This window comes from Lissotriton vulgaris, chromosome 9 (assembly GCF_964263255.1).
Source record: "Lissotriton vulgaris chromosome 9, aLisVul1.2, whole genome shotgun sequence".
Lineage (NCBI taxonomy): Eukaryota > Metazoa > Chordata > Amphibia > Caudata > Salamandridae > Lissotriton > Lissotriton vulgaris.
The window spans coordinates 968,298,983-968,317,341 of record NC_141697.1 but is presented as its reverse complement, the minus strand read 5'-3'; the positions used below and the strand labels follow the sequence as shown (position 1 = coordinate 968,317,341).

Here is an 18,359-nt window from a genome sequence, read left to right as displayed (position 1 = left end):
GGGACATGAATAAATATCTACAGATGGACCATTATATGCTGAACTGATAGGAGTTGAGAGGACTGCTTTGCTCTAATAATGCCCACATGCAGATTTTAAGGCAAATACTGAATATGTAGAGTGGGCTTTGAATGTAAAAAAAGAAAAACTGGAAAGCTTGCTTCTGCTGGATGTTGGCAGCAGAGCAGGGAGTAGCAAAAACAGCCAAGATGGCTCCTAGGATTTTAGGATTTGATAAAGAAGGCCTGAGAGTTTAAACAAACAGTAGAGTACTGGAATACCTGGAGAGCATGGAATGCTGGTATTTGGAGGCTGGGGCTGAGTAGAAAAAGGACCTTAAGGGGAAAGGGGGGGAGGGATTATATCAACTGGAATAGTAAAAAATTCAAGGGCAACAAATCCCAGGGCAGCATAGGAAATATCAGTACCTGAGCCATGTGCCTAGCAACTTCTTGGATGTATGGTTGCTATTTACAGTTCGGCTCCTCTACTTTTTATTTTTGTTCTTCCTGCTTTCTTGAATTTACTTTGCTTTACCATTTCTGACGCAGCATCCTTAGCATTGTTACATGTGCTTGCCTATAGGAAATCTTCTTACAAGAATTGATCAGATCAACAGTTCTGTCATTCATCGACTTTGCGATCCTTGTGCTCCCAAGGTTGGCTGTTTTTTCCAGTATCTCCTAGGATTGTTATGGGCTATCGTCATCAAAGCATCCAGTAAGACCTTACTCGTGAGAAAGGAGATTGAGGCATATATATGATCAATACTTACATTCACAGAGATATTCACTGAATATGTCTCATAGACAGACTACCACGTCAGTCTACATTACTCAAGGACATAGTCTATGGCCGAAGGAGATGACTGTGAGAGATGCGGCAAGACCCCAGTGTTTCTCTCTTCTTCCTTGTTCCCAGTGCTTAATTTTCCCTAGAGAAATTACATTATGGTAGTGCTCACACTCCCAAGCCTGTTCCTAGTCTCTTATGTGTAGAGACCTGAACATTATCATCTAAGTTTCACACTCAAACCAAAAAGGAAATAGGGGGAATGTTGCCTTTGTGCACTTTTTTGTGTAACTCAAAGTGGAACATCAGATTAGAAGATATTTTTTCACAGGTTAAGTAAGCCAGATCCTTCAAGGAGAGCCTGACCAGGGACATAAGGGGAATCCTGGATTATGCCAGACTGTTAGCCATTTCGGGGTGCAGCCTTTGAGGTTGGGTGGCAAATCAACTGGGGAAATTCTTCTCTGAAGGAGGGATGTGAAGGTTTTTTGGGTGCTATCCCCTATGTTCTTTGCAATATAGGTGTTTCTTCTATTTGTTTAATAAATTATAAAACACACCACTTACATTACATACTGATGCGCTGAATAACTTATTTCTTTGGAGGGAACATAGTGCTGGAGAAAAATACCAAAACAAATAAAATGTGGAATAACATCAAGACAAAGTGACTCAAGATCCTGCACCTGTGAGATTTGGTTAAAAATTAATAGACCACCGAGGCCTGAAGAGCTTAATGTGTGACCCACCATATCACTTCCTGAGGACTTTCAGGAATCTGTCACTGGAGCAAGTAGGGTTTGCCTACAGATACTGCAGTATCAAGTATCTACAAGGTATATATATATTTTCAAGCATCATTGCACTTGGATGCCAGGAGAATATTTTCCAGTTAACAACATCAGAATTGAAGACCATGCAACACTCTGTGTAAGAGGCCAAATAATGATTTGCCATCAGATATTGAGAGTTGCAATTTGTTGGTTACTTTAGTGGGCAAGAAGCTCTTGGATTCCCAGCACCTGGCATGTCAAACGTATAGGCACCCGTGATGCCCGACTGAGCTGTATGTAGAGTTACCGGGCATGTGGGAAACATCAATGGTATCAGCATTTGCAAGAAAGCTCTTACTTGTCCAGGATCTTCTTGCGCTTGCTAGCTGTGCAAGACTCCAATTGCAAGCTGGGCTGGTTAATGAAGAGAACAGCAAGGCTGAAGTAGGAGTTCCATACCTGAAATAAATCACACAATTGTAATATTTGCTCTAAAATACAGAACAAAAAATAGGTCAAATTAAACAAGAAACTCTCCTTTTTTTTCAGAGTTTTGCATCTATTTTAAGGTCAGAGAAATTATGGCATTCGGCTGCAGCAGTACTCATATAGTTATATATTTACCCCCACTTGCCACATAATCCAACAGCTACTGCATAATTCGCAGATTTCAAGCAAAAAATAGTTTCTATCTGAAACGGATTTAAAGTTAAACGAATCTAAAGTTAAGAAAGTACCGCAAGAAGGACCACGCAGTGGCAGACCTTTTCTAAAACGTAACCAGCTCACCTTTCAATTGCGAATTGCTTTTCTACGATATTAAACTAGTACAAATGATATAACACTTTTTCTAACACAGTACCGTTTGTATTAAAATGAAAAATAGCAACATAAAACTGCCATGGAATGTACCGCATTGAGCTACACAATTTGCTTTTTTTTGTAGTGTACTTTTGTCAATCCTGCTGCATAATTTGGTAATGTATTACTGCATAGCTCCAGTGAACTTGATGTATGCATGTATGTATATGGTATTTGTATGTTGTGAGCCTAGCTGAAGGACAGTAGAGTGATGTACACTGACAAAGGCATAAATGCAGTCAACGAGTGACTTGAGCGACAGAATGGTTCCTGGGGCAAAAGTGGACAGCTACTGAGTCATGGTAGTGACCTCTAAAGCAGTGCATCTTCAGCCCTTTCCAGAATTGGAGCAGAGTTTGAGAGGTCCTGATGGACACACGGGTATCGTTCCAGATACTAGGTGCCAAGGTGGAGAGGGCCTCCTACCTTATTTCAATGCTCATATTAACTCAGAGGGAGAACATTCAAGGTTTGAGGAACATTGGTGCACTTAGATGTTTGCTCCTCTGGTTTTTCATTAAAAACAATGCCACTGAATTGATGATACAGTTACCAAAAAATGTTAATCTAAACCCATTGCAATATCCTTTGGTTATTTGGGCATAGATATGGCACTTCTGATGTACCAAATGAAATTACAAGCACCCCTTTTTTGACTCTAAGATGTGGTGGGGTGAAAAGTCAAGTCTTACTCTTGGAAAGTGATTTAAGTTACCATCAAAATATAAATAACATGCAATAAATAGATTGTCAAGTGAAGCCAGCATATAGATATTTTAAGAAACGAAGACTTTTATTTAGAGAAAAGCCTAATCACGCTGAAAAATGTATACTCTAGCTAATGAATGGAACAAAGGTCTCTTCTAATGGACGTCTTACCTCATAATTTTAAGGTGGGGAAACAATGATGCTGTGTTTTCTGGTTAACTGGCAGCACTTTTAGAGTTCAGTCTTTATTATTTGGCAAAGCGCATAATGCATGTAATGCTAAATGCATCTTTTTCTGGGGACAAAGGCAGTAGCAGTGTTGGGGAGGGGTGGTCATCAGGCACTTATGACTACCATGCTGGCGAGAGATCAGAGATAGGAATCCTAACTTTACTACTACTAAATCCCTTTTGTGACTACCGAAAGTCGTAAAGTTAGGATTTTTTCTCAGTTTAATAGTAGTAAAGTTAGGAATCCTAACTTTACTACTACTAAATGCTTTCTGTGAATACCAAAAGTAGTAGGGTTGGGATTTTGTCTCAGATTAGTTCTGTGAATTTTCCCCTTCCTTGTTATCTTTGACTTTACCATTTTTTTTCATTAGGGTTCTTGATAGTCTTGATTTATTACACTTAAATATGCATATTGTCTATTTTGATCATTGTTTCAATGTAATTGTGCGATCGGTTCATTTTGTAATAGTTATATCTGCAAAAGGATAGTCGGATACAATACATAACACAATTACCTTAAAGTCAAAGTCATTTTCTGTGAAGTTCTTATGCAAGGCTGAGGACAAGTACTGGACTGTCGTGACAATGACACTAAAAACAGGAAAACACATAACAGGCGGTTAAGACTGAGGAGGCAACATTGGGAGCAAGAAATTCTGTCCTATACCCCCATTTAGCCCAGTTTTACGTTGAAATGTGCAAACACCTCAATTGAAAGGACTGGTACATGGCACAAGATCAAGAAGGGCTTTCACAGGCTTGTCCATCTGATTGCATTTATCACATTACAAAGAAAATATTATCTGTACCCTGAAAGAGACGCCCAAAACAGATGGCAGGAAGACCCATGTAAGGAGTTAAATACGTTTTGTGATTGTTAGTACTGCTGGAAACCCTCTCTTATTCACTAAAATGAGAGGAAGGATAATGTGATCCAAGTTGGAATACTTTGCTTTTGTTTATGAGACACAAACTCTGAGGTTTTCGACAACCCCCTCCCGGTGCCAACCCTCTACAATCTTAATTCCTCCCATTCCACCAATTGTCCAACAGTGGTGTCCTGGCACATCCGCAATATGGTTGTTTGCCCTTCAACAACTATAGTAACAATTTTGATTAAGCCTGGCACATCCTGCACCCATTCCAACCGCTAGCACAGAACACAGAGAATGTTATCTGACAGCACATCATGCTTTGTAAATAAGCAGTGTACAGAACAAGACCTCTGCGGGAAAATCACAAGCAGTTAGCTTCCTAAAATAAACAAAATGCATGCTCCATATTAAAAGAGAAATCACAAATAAGTTGTATGCCTTGTTATTAGTTATTAAAATAAGCACAACTTGTATGCAAGAAAAATGGCCTCCTGGGATCGTGGACAGGCAGAGCTATTCATTGTGTGATTCTCAGTGAAGATCACCAGATTGAGCATCTGTACTATGAGCCGCTGTCATGACTTTTGCCTCCTCCCCAGCAAGAACAGGGATATAGTGTTCTGTGTAGTGTTCTTTGCGGCCCTTTGACCAGCACATGAAATTCAATCTAGCTTTATTTGGAGGTAAGATGTAAACCTACGTTAATGCGCACTTTTTGTGCTAAACACTGTGGAGCATATTAGCAACAAATAGCGATAATTATCGCTAAATGCGCTTAGCACATTTCTTTTTATCGCTGCCTATCGCCGGATATTATCGCGGAAATAACATGCTATTTGCAACATTTATCTCTTATGCGATAAAATATCCGGCGATAGAGGCTCAATGCGAGAATATCGCTGGAAATCAAGCGATATTCTCGCATTAACGCAAATGGGGGCTTAATCTGATAATCCACCCCCCATTGACTATACAGGTAAGTCAACTTTTTAGCAGGCGTTAGATTCTAGCGATAATCGAGCTTGCGCGTTTTTTTTTATCGCTTTGCCTGCCTTGCTTATAGGCGATAGCTGTGTAAGCGACTGTTGTCAGTCGCTAACAGTTTGGGTACGCCCACTTTGCATTTCATTAGCAATAAATATCGCTGACATGCAAAGCGGGCCCCAAACCTGTAGCTATCGCCTAAAACTGTCGCTAACTGCTGTTACGACAGCTTGCTAATAGGGCGATGAAATTATCGCTGCTTTAGCGGGAAAAAGTCCCGCTAAAGTGGCGATATCGTCCTTGCTAATATGTCCCTGTATTACTTCAGACACTCCACATTATTACTGTAGCAAAGTGGACATAGAAGATGGTAGAGGTAGAGGCAGTCAGAGGGGGAGATCCTGTATTCTAATGAGGGGTGTACCGCATGCATTTGCACTGGTAAGGCTCAATTTCTCTCACTACAGCTATGCACGAGATCCCAAGATTATGAACTAGACACACGATGTCTAGAAGGTGACTCTGGATTTTAGTTGCACTGGCATAATGGGATCTGTGCTTAATCTGTGAAATAATATATGTCAGGGCCCCAAACGTTTCTCAGATGCCCGCTCGTGCTACTGCCCAATATATGGGTTGCCAAATACCAGAGCTATATAGATTGGATGTTAGCCCATGCCTCTTTCTTCCACCAACATATTCCCACTGCCCTTTTATCTCACTCTTGCGGGTTCTTTTTCATCCTTGGTTTCTCCGTTTGTCACTGTTACTACCTTTTTCTCTTCCTCGTCCTTTCTCCCTTGGCTGCCTTTCTTTCTCTTGTTCTGAGTCAAAGTCTGAGGATTAAAAATACATTCTGTTCCCCAAAAAAGAGTACCCGTGGGCTCCCACCTGCAGCCACTGGCTAATATTAAGCTCTGGTTAGGATAATATGTCAACTACTGTCAGCACCATGGGAACATAGGAATTAACAAATAGGAGAACATAAAGAATATTAATGGGCCAAAATAAACAAGATATTTCCTCCATGAACAAAAAAGATGAATTAGACTAACTTGCTGTTTAGAAGCCTCATCACCATCCAGTCCCGAGGGAAGACACTCAACTTCATAAGGTTCCGAAAAACACAGAAGATCTTTAGCAGGAACTCCTGACAACAACAAACAAATCATTTGAAGTTAAATTGCATTATTTTTGATTTAAAGATATCACAGCCGTTAACAAATTCAGACATCACCTTTATCTTTATAGGCACGCAAAAGCAACTTTAACATCAGCCATCCACCAGAATGTCCTAGTCAGAATATATACTGACATAAATATCTGTGTCCTAAATATATTTTACAAAAATATAGACCTATTAGACAAGGGCATAGTTATCAGTCTGCAGTCGAAGTATGGCAACAGGGTCACATGGGGTAGGAGGATCCTGTCTGCCATGAGCACGTACAGTGATTTCAGAGCACCCTTAAATATTTTCAAGTGCCTGATGTTGAGGTTACTTTTAGGAGATGGCTGGGGTAAGGGTGTCACTGAAAGGAAAGCCGCAAACAGACCCCGGGCAGGCAGCAGAAGATCTTTGGAATAGAGAGAGGCTGAGTTAAGTCCACACTGTGGCAGACTGTGCTCTCATGACTCCCTGTAATTGAAGTCATTTAGACAGAGCAGCACAATTCAAACCAGGAGAGGTCATAGGAACTAAGGGAGGAACACCAGCACATGTGACAAAGCAGGATGGTACCTATATTGAGAAACCTTTCAATTCAAATGTAAGTTAATAACCTCACGAATACACCCCAAAATACAGACAATTAGTGCAAATCCACAACCAATAAAACTGAACATGAAGAAAGGCATGGTCTGCAAGCATAACGTAATAAACACTTTGGGACCACACACCTTACCAAGCGTCTGCATACCTTCTCAGGTGATTAGTGTGCTATACAAATCAACATGGTATAACATAATATAACATAGAACAGCCCAGTCCCACTCACTGCACCTGCAGCATGGGGGAGCAGGCAATGCTTTCCTCAGCGAGGCCACAGCCTCCCACCACCCCAAATGCACCCCACAATCTCTTCTCAAAGGGCACAGAACTGCAACATCCACTCCCTGCTGACAATGAACATCTCCTTAAAGCAGCTAGTAGCTACCAGTGGGATAGTCCTTAGCTTCAGTGAAAAATGCTGATTTTGCCTTGTATTTCGGAGTATGCACATTTCTTCTCCATTGTAGGGACTAAGGCTTATAATGGCCATATTTAGGTAAAGCAAGACTGGCTGGAATCGGAGACTCCAGCTAGGGGGTGTGAGGAATTTGGATAGTTTGCTTTCACATAATTACTCTCGATTTCTGGGAAATTATATTATATTTCACACAGTAATGTAAAGTACAAATCCAGTACCTAGGTCTATATTTGAGCAAAAATTTGTTCTCGTGTCCATTTTGGAATCAAGTACCAATTAAGTGCTAAAAAAAATAGCACCAAAAATACAAGTGGTGCAAACAGCCACTTGCATCCTGGTCATTTTCATTGTTCCTGTGCTCCTCTGATATAAATGTACTGTGAACATGCCACATTTACACAACCTGACAGGTAACAATGTGGCAACAGGTAATATTTCAAAGACAAGTACCAGAATGTAAAATGAATTACAAGAAGAAGATTAGAAAAAGGGAGAAACAGCAAAGTTGAATACACCTCTTAGAGCCAGTCACTCCTCCTCCGATGCAGACAATTCCTGTCAGGGGGGAGTGTGTAAGGGTTGAAAGATACACTGTGCGTAGATGCCCTGTGTCCGTGTGGAAATGTGTAAGGGTGGAAGGATACCCTGTTCTAAGATGTCCTGTGTGTGTGGCTATGTTTATGGGTTGAGAGATACCCTGTGTGGAGGTTCACAGTCTGTGTGAGAATGTGTATAGTTTGAAAGAGAGCCTATGCAGATTTTCCTTGTGAGTGGCAGTCGGGGAATGTGTAAGGGTTAAGAGATACCCTGCTCGTAGATGTCCTGTGCATGTGTGGCAATGTTTAAGGGTTGAGAGATACCCTGTGCAGAGGTTCCCTATCTGTGTGGGAATGTGCATAGGTTGAAAGAGACCCTTTGTGGATATTCCCTGTCAGTGGGGGAGTGAAGGCAAGATACCATGTGAGTAGATGCCCTGTGAGTGTGGCAATGTGCTGGATCTTTCTGTCTCATGTGTGGAATATTTGGTGTGTTTCAAAGAATGCATGTCCCACATTGATAGGTGGATGAGTACCAACCACCTTCAATTAAATGGTGGCAAGTCGGAGATCATGCTCTATGGCAAGGCTCAGGAGCATTGGTCTCATGACTGGTGGCCCCCAAATCTTGGCCCTTGTCCAACCTCCAAACCGACTGTACGGAACCTAGGTTTCTATAATGGATAACCAATTGTCTATGAAAAGTCAGACCAATCATATAATCGGCTCTTGTTTTGGAGTGATGCGTAGCTTACGCAAGGTCTTCAAATGTATTCCGATTGAGGCCAGGAAACCATTAGTCCAGGGACTGATAATAAATCGCATGGACTACGGAAATGCCCTGTTGTCCTCAATCAACGAAGGCCTTTCCACAAGACTTCAGATTTTGCAGAATACTGCAGCCAGGCTTTTCCTGAATCTTCCGCCCAAATCCCCTTCTGGCCCCTGTCTGAGATCTCTACACTGGCTCCCAGTCAGAAACCGAATCCTGTTCCAGATTCTTTGTCTGACACACAAAAATATGTATGGAAAAAGCCCGGGGTACTGGTCCAAAAAACTAAGGTGGTACCAGCCTTGTAGGGTGTTAAGATTGAGCAACAAATAATTTCTAACACCTCTCAGAATTTGTACCACGAGAAACGGAGGGAGGTCTTTTTCCTTTCTTGCCCCTTCATCATGGAACAAACTTTCCTTAAACCTACGTACTATCACAGATCACAACTGCTTTTGCAAGAAGCTGAAGTTATGGCTATTGGACAACTAAACGAGTATTCTATCAGAGCCGTCTGCAAGGGCTATGAGACTTCCGAGTGATGTGTGCGCTGTACAAATGTCCCTGATCTGATTTTTGATTTGATTTTACCTGAGACCTTTGGTTCCGTCAGGTGTGCAAAATTTGTGTGTATTGTGGGGTAGTATACCCTGGTATGTTCGACCTGAGACAATCGGTCCCGTCAGGTGTGCAAAAGGTTGTGTGTGCAGAAGGGGGCTGAGTGAATTTGTTAGTGTTACACCGTGTTACATCCTGTGGTGGCTTCAGTTCTCTATGTACTGCACAGGATTAAATTATTGTGATTTTAATTTCAGGATTATATCAGTGTGATTTTGTAATGTTTGCAGGATTATAAAATAGTGACTTTTAAGTGCTGTGATTTTTATTGTATCAGATGTCATAGGACTGTTTTACCAATTTCTATCATACGTCCTATGATATTTTCAATTGTGATTTTTATTGTATATATACAGAGGGGAGATTTGTTGTAACCTAATGCATTGTATGTATGTATGTAGGTATTGTGCACTTATATAGCGCGAATCTGCCACCCAGAGGGTATCCTGGCGCCCCCCAGCATTCCAAGTCCATGCTGCTCAGCCAGTGTGTGAGGTCATGTAGAATGTTGGAGATATCGGCTGAGCAGCAAGGATGCAGTTCCTGGTGGGGCCTAGCTATCGAATTACCTATCTGTAACTAGAATCAAATACACCTTCTTCTACAACCTACAATACGGCTACCAAACTTCCTTTACAACACCTCCATAGAGTCAGACTGGCAGGTTTAGGTGACTAGCTGAATATTACTAAGGTTCCCCGTCACTCCTCAAAACCTGCTTCTCCTTGATCTCAGTGTTTCTATGAATGTAGATGCTAATTTAAGAGATGATTTCAGCATTAGAGTGCTGTATCATGGTGTCTTTGCTTTAACTTTTACCACGTTTTCTGAGTTGGGATATTTCAAACACTCACTGTAAGACACCTTTTTTTTAAATAAAAAAAGAGGTAGCAGAACATCAGAGAATAGCTCATTTTGCCAATAAAACGAATGTATACAAGTAGCCCTGATACCATTCATAAATGCTATAGCATCTGACATATGCTAATGTGTTGATCATGACCTCTTATAGTGTACCAAATCCCTTGAGATTAAGCTATAAATACCATTAAAAGCATATAATCTTTACTCCAAAATATCTCATTAAAACTACTTAAGCTCACCTTAGAAGTGAAAGTATGTTCACATTAAAAGTAAGGCAGCCGATCAAATTGTGCTGGTAGTGCCATATTCAATCAATAGCGGGCTGGCTGAGAAGTGGTGGCACAGTCCAATGTAGTTGCTTTCTCTAAAGAGCTAATGTTCTTACATTAAAAGACAACTATATAGAAATATTCCAATACTGAAACATTTCAACTAGGCAACAGCTCACCAGGATAAGTTAGACCGGTCAGCCTATCCTTGCCCAATATAACACCCCTACCACTGCCAAATGTATCCCAGCCATTGATGATGATGCTCCATTGTAAAATTTGCAGCTTCTAGCACTGGGAGAGGAGCACTACAAGAAATGATATCCCAAGTCACAAATGCACATAGCTCCAACTCTGTTCAATATAGGATTCAACATAGATTTGTAGAGCACATGATTTCATAAACATAATATTAATAACATGACTTTTAAATAGCACTAAATGCCACTTTTCTGCCATTTCTAAGTGCTCTGCCATACCAAGGGCCATATAACTGGAGGGCCCCCAGGGCACTTTGGTATAACAGAAGGGGCTGTAGACGCTTTTGCGTCCACTTCTGTAAGACCAATAGAGCTGGTGCACATAAAGCGCCAGCGCTATAATCAGAGGGCGTTCCCTCATTTGTATGGGGGAATGGCACCATGCAATGAGGGAATGAATGATGGAATTTTGAATGAATGAATTAATTAATTATGGAATTTATAGAGTGCCGAAATCGCCCCGAAGGGGTATCTCTGCGCTAGGGGGTTGGGTATACAAGGCATGGGAGATCTGTTACTGAAGAGTTCTGTTTTCAGGAGTTTCCTGAAGCGAAGGAGATCCAGGCACTTACGCAGATGTACAGTGAGCAAATTCCAGTACCTTGGGGTGAGGTATGAGAAAGCTTTGCACCAGCGCTGAGTTTTCTGTAACGTGGAATCACAAGAAGAGCTTTTACCCTTGAGCAAAGAGATCTAGCAGGCTGATAACGCTGAAATCCTTCCGCAAGTTTGGTAGGGCCTCTGCCATTGAAAGTTTTTTGGACTAGACAACACATTTTGAATTTGATTCTTTAGCAGATGCGAAGCCAGTGAAGACTTCTCAGCAAAGGCAGGGAGGATGTTCTTGGGGGCATATTTTGTGCCAGGGGGGCAGCCGTGGTCTGAACCATCTGCAGTCTATTCAGTAAGGATTCAATTGCAGCTGCAAGAAGGGCATTACAATAGTCGTGGCAACTGATTACCAAGGCTAGAATCAGGATCCTGCGGACAGATAAAGAAAGAAAGTGGAACACTCTACCAAGGAGGCTCAAAGTGTGGAGGCAAGTACCTGCAGTGGCCATTACTTGGTCTCTCATTATGAGAGCATGGTCCAGATGAACCCCCAGGTTTTTTGCCATTATTTTTGGGGTACCATAAAGTTTGAGCGCCGTCAAATAATGAGATTTCAGTTTTATCAGCATTTATCTGGAAGAAGTTTTCTGTCAACCAGCTAAAAATTGCCTGCATACCATCAGCAAAGAGAGATTTGGAGGAAGCGGTATTGTTATCAAATGACAAAATAAGTTGTGTGCTTTCTGTATATGAGAAGGGAGTGAACCCATGATCACTAATGATCTTTGTAAGAAGGGCCACAAACACCTTAAATTGGGTAGGGCTAAGACAAGAGCCCATGATACCCCCTTCGTGAGGGGGATATGCGGGAGGCGAAAGGACCTAGGGTAACAGTTTAAGTGTGCTGGTCCAGAAAGCTCGCAAGCCATGTTAGCGCCAGTCCATGGTCTCCATTCTCATTCAATCTTTGGAGCAGCTTGTGGTGAGAGACAGTATTAAAAGCTGCGTACAAGTCCAGAAGCACTAACAGCACAGACTTATTGTTGTCCAATGCAAATTTCATGTAGTCTGTAACACCTATATTGGCGGTTTTAGTAGAGTAATTTGATCTGAAACCCTATTGTGAGGGATCGATGCAGCCTTGGAATTCTATGTTCTCCATGAGCTTAATATTGATATATCCTTCCAAAACTTTACTCATAAGCGGAAGAAGTGAAATAGGGCGGTAGTTTGCCAGCTCCTTTGCGGGTGCATGTGTCTTCTTACTGATTGAAAGCATGTGCCATCTTCCATTTGTGAGTACGTTTCCCCTCACTCAAAGAAGCATTTAGTATGGTACAAATGGAGGGGGCTAGGTGCGTAGCTAATGAGGCAAACAAATTGGTCGGCATGACATCAAGGGGTGAACCGGATTTTGCTGTTTTCAACATCTCTTCCACTTTTGATACCTGCAAAGCAGGGAAACTCTCTAAGCACGCTTCCTTCTCCCTCAGAGATGTGGACAATAGGGCAGTAATGTCTGATGAGTCTCTAAGAAATGTATCATAGTTTGTTAATTTTTTCCTCAAAATGATTGCCAATGTTATCACATAATACTTGAGAGGGGGGATCTGACTGATACAGGCAATGGGATTGGTGAGGGAATTGAGGACTTCATAGATTTATTTAGTAGAGTTGCCTGCTTGGTTAACCTAGAGGTAATATGGGCTTTTTGTGCTCTTGTGGTACAGTGCTAAATCAGACTTATACATTATTTTCTCCTTCACGGTTCGCGATTTAAGCCATATCTTTTCCAATTCTTTGCAGTTAGCCTTTTCCCTACGAACCTAAGAAGAGTACAAAGCTGCGAGCTTTCTTTGGGGATTGACGTGATGTCGTTTTAATGGTGGGAGAATGTCTGTGACGGATTTTATAGCCTCATGAAATATATTTAACTTTGTGTTAGTATCCCTAGGTGCTTCGAATGTGGGGGGTATAACATTTTCCATAAAAGAGTCTTGCGTAATGTTGTGCCATTGTCTTCTAGGATTGCGAGTAGGATTAGTAGGGGTCCAGGTAGGTTGGGTGCCTGTAATCCGAAAATTAACTAAACAATGATCCAACCAGATCACTGGCAGGGGGGTTCGGTAAATATAGGAAGTGAGTTGGAAAAAATTATGTCCAGGGTATGCCCGGCTGAATGAGTAGGTCCATCATTGATCTTTATCAATCATAAGGAGGCCATGTTTGCAAGGAAGTGAGCACAGTTGATATTTGCGCTATCTTTACTGTGAATATTAAAGTCCAACAGCACCAATAATTCCTTAGAAAAGATAGTATGAGGGGCATTTTTTCCCATCATCTTTATAGTAAAGTCCTTGAGTGGGCCAGGAGGATGGTAAATAAGCACACCCTTCCAACAATCCTGGGATGTGCATTCAATCTTACAACTACACATTTCTATATTATCATCTGAGGCAGAGTCAATGATGGAGACTTTCAACATTTCTTTGTACACAATGGCAATGCCTCCACCCACTTTACTCTTCTTGTCCAATCTTAAAATACGATAATTTTCCAGAACAGCTAAAGTAATGGGCAGTCATATGAAGTGTTTAAGCCAGGTCTCCGTAAGGTAACCTAAATCCGGGGATTCAGAGTTAATTAGATCCCATAGATCAGTGGCATGTTTAGACAATGATCTAACAAAGGCTAAAAAAACTCTCCAGTTATGAGTGGAGCTTTGGGTCGCAGGAGCTAAGGGAGCGGCTACTGCTGACCTGGTCTTGTCGGGGACATTCTGATGAGCACATTGGTTCTAGGGCACCTGATCCTCTTTTAGGCTTTGAAAGTGGCAATGTTTGCATGTAAACGGTCCCTCAAGATTCAGGAAGGGAATGGTTCTGTAACATGCATCAGCGGCATAAGCAGGGTGTGTGATCCTTTTTAGAGAGGTAGCTGAGTAGATGTCCCTATGAGGAAAGGCCGGGGCACAAGGGGCAGGGGTCCTTGTTCATGGCGACGGCTGGGTGCAGACGGACACAGACAGGATTGCTTTTGGTGCACCCGCTGCACATCTGGGGAGTAATCCTACTTAAATACAGGAGACTTCAGAACAATTAACCCGACAACCCTGCTGATCCGCATCAACCGGAGGCAGGATGGGCTACAGTTGACTCGCTCACTCTCTCCACTTAAACGGGAGAAAACCCACAGTGGAACGGAGAGCGAGCGGCAGGAGGCCAAAAAATGCGCAGACTAGGTGGGTCTGAGCAAAAAGTAAAGTATTAAAACAAGATCAGGAACAATAAAACAGAAGGGTTTTAAAAGGATAACACACACCTTGGAATAAGATTAAAATAGCAGCTAAAATTAGTGTGAGGTCAGGTCTGGCAAGTACCGATGCTACTTGCCTGCACTACCGCTTCGCGTCCGCGGAGTCATCCTACTTAAATATGGAAGCTCGGGGATGACTAGCCCTTTGCCTCTGCACCCATGCCATTTCACAGACGTGGGCGCAGAGGCAAAGAAGCTGACAGGCACTGTCATTGCGCCTCCTGATAGCATTTCTCTGGTGGGGAAAATGGGATTCCATGGACCCCCCCCAAGATATGCCCTTGCAGGCGGGTGGAGTCTCTCACTGCACTTGCAGATCCCTAATTCCCCTTCAAAGCGCAGGGGGGTTGTCGTCTGCACAGTGAAACATGGATCGGCTACAAAGCAGCCGCTCCATTTTTCACCTGAATGTGCTGCAAGTTTGCGGCTTCCCTGGCGGCAAAGCATTCTCTATAATGCAGCGCATTTTCCTGGGTAGCGCTTGGCGCACCTTTTGAAAGGTGCTCCCAGCACTAACTAGGAATATGTTCAGGATGTGTAATACGGCCCCATATGTTAATATTACTCAATTCTTTAAGCAATTTCAGCATGGAACTAACACCCTTTCTACAAACTAATCAACTAATACTAAAGGAATATACTTGGCTTTGCGATGATGAATGGATTTGTCCGAAACACAATCAATGTTTTGAGCAATTTGTCTTAACACTCAACAATATGCATCTCTATTATGGTACTTGTACTTACTTCCAGATATCACAAACCTCAAAAAGTGTTCATCTTTTTCCTGGTATCTCAGGGCAAGTATTTTGATTTTGAAGCCTGGGCCAAACAAATTCTACTGAGGATAAAGTCAGCAGATAAATAGTAGCTTGATGGAGAACCGGTCCTGTCACTGTGGGATTTAGCTGTTCTGAGTAAAAAAGCATACCTAACACTAGGTGGCTCTTGTTCAAGATGGACTTTAAAAATAGAAAATCTTCATATCTTGAGGAGTTGGACCGATGTTATTCAATTGCCTCAACTGGCCTTAAAATGCATGTTCATACCTCACCACAACTATTGAAGGGAGCTAATTGACTCGGGCATACTTTGTTATGTTTATCAGTATGTGGCTGTCTCTTACAAATCAAATCTTGAAGTTGGGAAGATTTCACTCAGAATACACTATCTGAAACGTTTAAAATAAGATAAAAATGGAAACAACCCAAAAAAATGCTTAAGTAAAAATGTTGGAAATAAATAGTCTTAGATATTAATGCAATTCAAACTTGAATTGAAACAAAAGTTTCAATCACTAATTATTGGCAGAACTTGATTCAGGGGCCCTGTATGCTTTCTCTCCTAACCTTAGAATATTTTAAATGTTGTATAGAGAGTTTCCAGCCCCCTTGCTAAAGTAGATAAACTTACTAACCTTCTGAATGTAAAATATCAAACAGAAACTGTCTGTTGAATCAACACAATAATTACAAATTGGTTTTCGAATGATCACAAGATTGTCACCTTTAGTTCTTCCTTGCTCTGGAAGTTTTCCAGTAAATGTTGGAAATGAGTGTCTGCCATCAGGCGGAGCAATGACAGGAGGCATGATACATACTCCCCCTGAAATCAAAAAAAGGAAAAATTGTGTTCAGACTGCTCAGCTATAAAGAGAACACTAAATAACAATTGGTATTTGGGAAATCGATGCGTCTGAAATGGTTCAGTGTTTAATGAGGAGTCATTACCATGCGTAAACAAACAATTTCTTAATACTCTATGCTTAACTCACATATATTATTCTTCAACGAGAAAGACCTAAGCTCATCCTTCCCTCATTCACATTATATACCACAAACCTGCACATGCACACTTGAAGGACTGGGTTCTTTGGACCCAGCGGTGCCAGGGCACAACACCTGAAACCTTCGTGGGTAACCTGCTCCGGCGTACAAGTCACAGAGACACGGGACACTTCCTTCGGCGTCAAAGAGTCAAGGTTTATTTACTGCAGGGAACACAGAAGTCACAGGAAGTACATCGAGTGTAGTTCGGGGAGACTGCTTCAAATTGTATTTGTGGATCGCTCCTTTTATACAGTTTCTACCCATAGGATAACATGATACACAATAGTTTACAACCTGGTTCCCACAAGTCGCTCTCAGAGGGGTCGCTTAGATCACTTTGAAACACACAAGATCCGGAACATAAGTGCGGAAACATTTGGCGGTTCCCAACTGTAAAAACCCATCTTCCCACCATTAGCAAATTCCAATCAGCAGTAAAGTAGATCGAAACAGGAACGAAGACAGGTGCAGAGGAAGACGGAAACAGTGGGGAGATCGGAAAGGGTGTAAAAGGGGAGTGTCGAGAAGCACGAGATACAGGCATCAAAGGGACGTGCCTAATGAGATGCACGGCTGAGACAATAAGCCCGTGCGGCAAGATGAGCCTCGAGCGGCGCCATCTGCCTTACAGTAGCATCCCCCCCGTCATAAAGACACTTTCAAAGAACATGTGTCTTCCGCAAATATCTTGGGAGTCCCAGGGTCGCGAAGCGGACAGCGTCCGTTCGCTGGCTACTTGAGGGCAAGAGACAAAATGGATGCCGTATCTAAGATGGAACCCGTGGGTACAGATGACAAACCCACATAACAAACGAACGGTTTAAGTTAGCACAGCGAAACTGCGCACACTTGCTAAACTCGTCATTTGCGGTTCATAGATACTAGACTCAACCATATTCGTGTGAGTCGAAAACACCACTTCCAATTGTCACGGAACCTCAGACGCTCCTTTTGCCCTCATGTAGGCAAGCACTAGTCGGAATCATACTCGATATTCATCAGACCATCAAGATGTCGTTGTAGCATAGCTCTGTCCAACCGAGTCCCCTTGGTAACAGATGGTTGTCTCATACACGTTGTAGCACAGAGGCCACATAAGGCAGGACCACACTGCACACAAAGGCAACACGTGAACAGGAACACTACCACAACCCCGATGATCATCAGAATCTTCCAACCCCAAGTCGACACCAGGCCCCAAAACCAACCAAGTAGCGTCCAATCCCCTACATCCACGTGTATGGATTCGGAGATCTTGTGCAACTTCGAGATGGCTTGATAGACAGTAGGAGCATTATCTGGAATGAAAATGCAACAGCTCGAATGGATCACTTTACATACCCCACCGCGATCTGCCAAGACAACATCTAAAACCATACGGTTTTGTAATGTCATAAGTCTCTCCGCCTGAAGTTCTGTGGTGATATTACCAAGGGCACTGGCAGTAATGTTAGCTGTCGATTCTACCACTCGAGTCAAATGTCTCAGGTTCCTACTATTAACCATAGGTCCCCAAAACGGGAGGAAACCCTTGAAAAAGTCTCCTGCCTCTTGACCGGCAGTATCCTCTTCACTAATTACGCCTCGTACAACTCTAGTCTTGTGATAATCGGCATCTACAGTAAACGTCGGAGGCAACAGATTTGCAACAAAACATGAGCCCATGAAGTCTGCGGGCAACCATGTGTATGCACGATCATGACAGATGAAGTACGTACCCTTGGCAGCCAGAAGCACAGGGATCGGGGACATTGACAGAACGTAACTTTCAGTGCAAGCACTTACTCCAAGTGAGGCTTGCGAGCCACGACCCACAAGACAAAAATTACCAGTGTGGGGTACGACCCATATTGGAGACGAGCTTTTAAGCTGCTTTTCATTAGTGAACGTCCAAATCCTGTATTATCATCGATACCACCCACTGCCATG

General features: G+C 42.3%; 1 protein-coding gene across 1 annotated transcript in view; it reads right to left on the bottom strand.

Annotated features, from left to right (window-relative positions):
* Window positions 1–18,359, bottom strand: part of DOCK3 (dedicator of cytokinesis 3) — a 1,414,611-nt gene that overhangs the window by 193,384 nt on the left and 1,202,868 nt on the right. The window contains exons 27-30 of the mRNA XM_086938817.1: window positions 16,108–16,206; window positions 6,282–6,376; window positions 3,883–3,958; window positions 1,924–2,024 (exon numbers count right to left, since the gene is read on the bottom strand). Of these exons, the coding sequence (XP_086794943.1) occupies window positions 1,924–2,024; window positions 3,883–3,958; window positions 6,282–6,376; window positions 16,108–16,206 (371 nt within the window). The remainder of the gene's footprint in view (window positions 1–1,923; window positions 2,025–3,882; window positions 3,959–6,281; window positions 6,377–16,107; window positions 16,207–18,359) is intronic.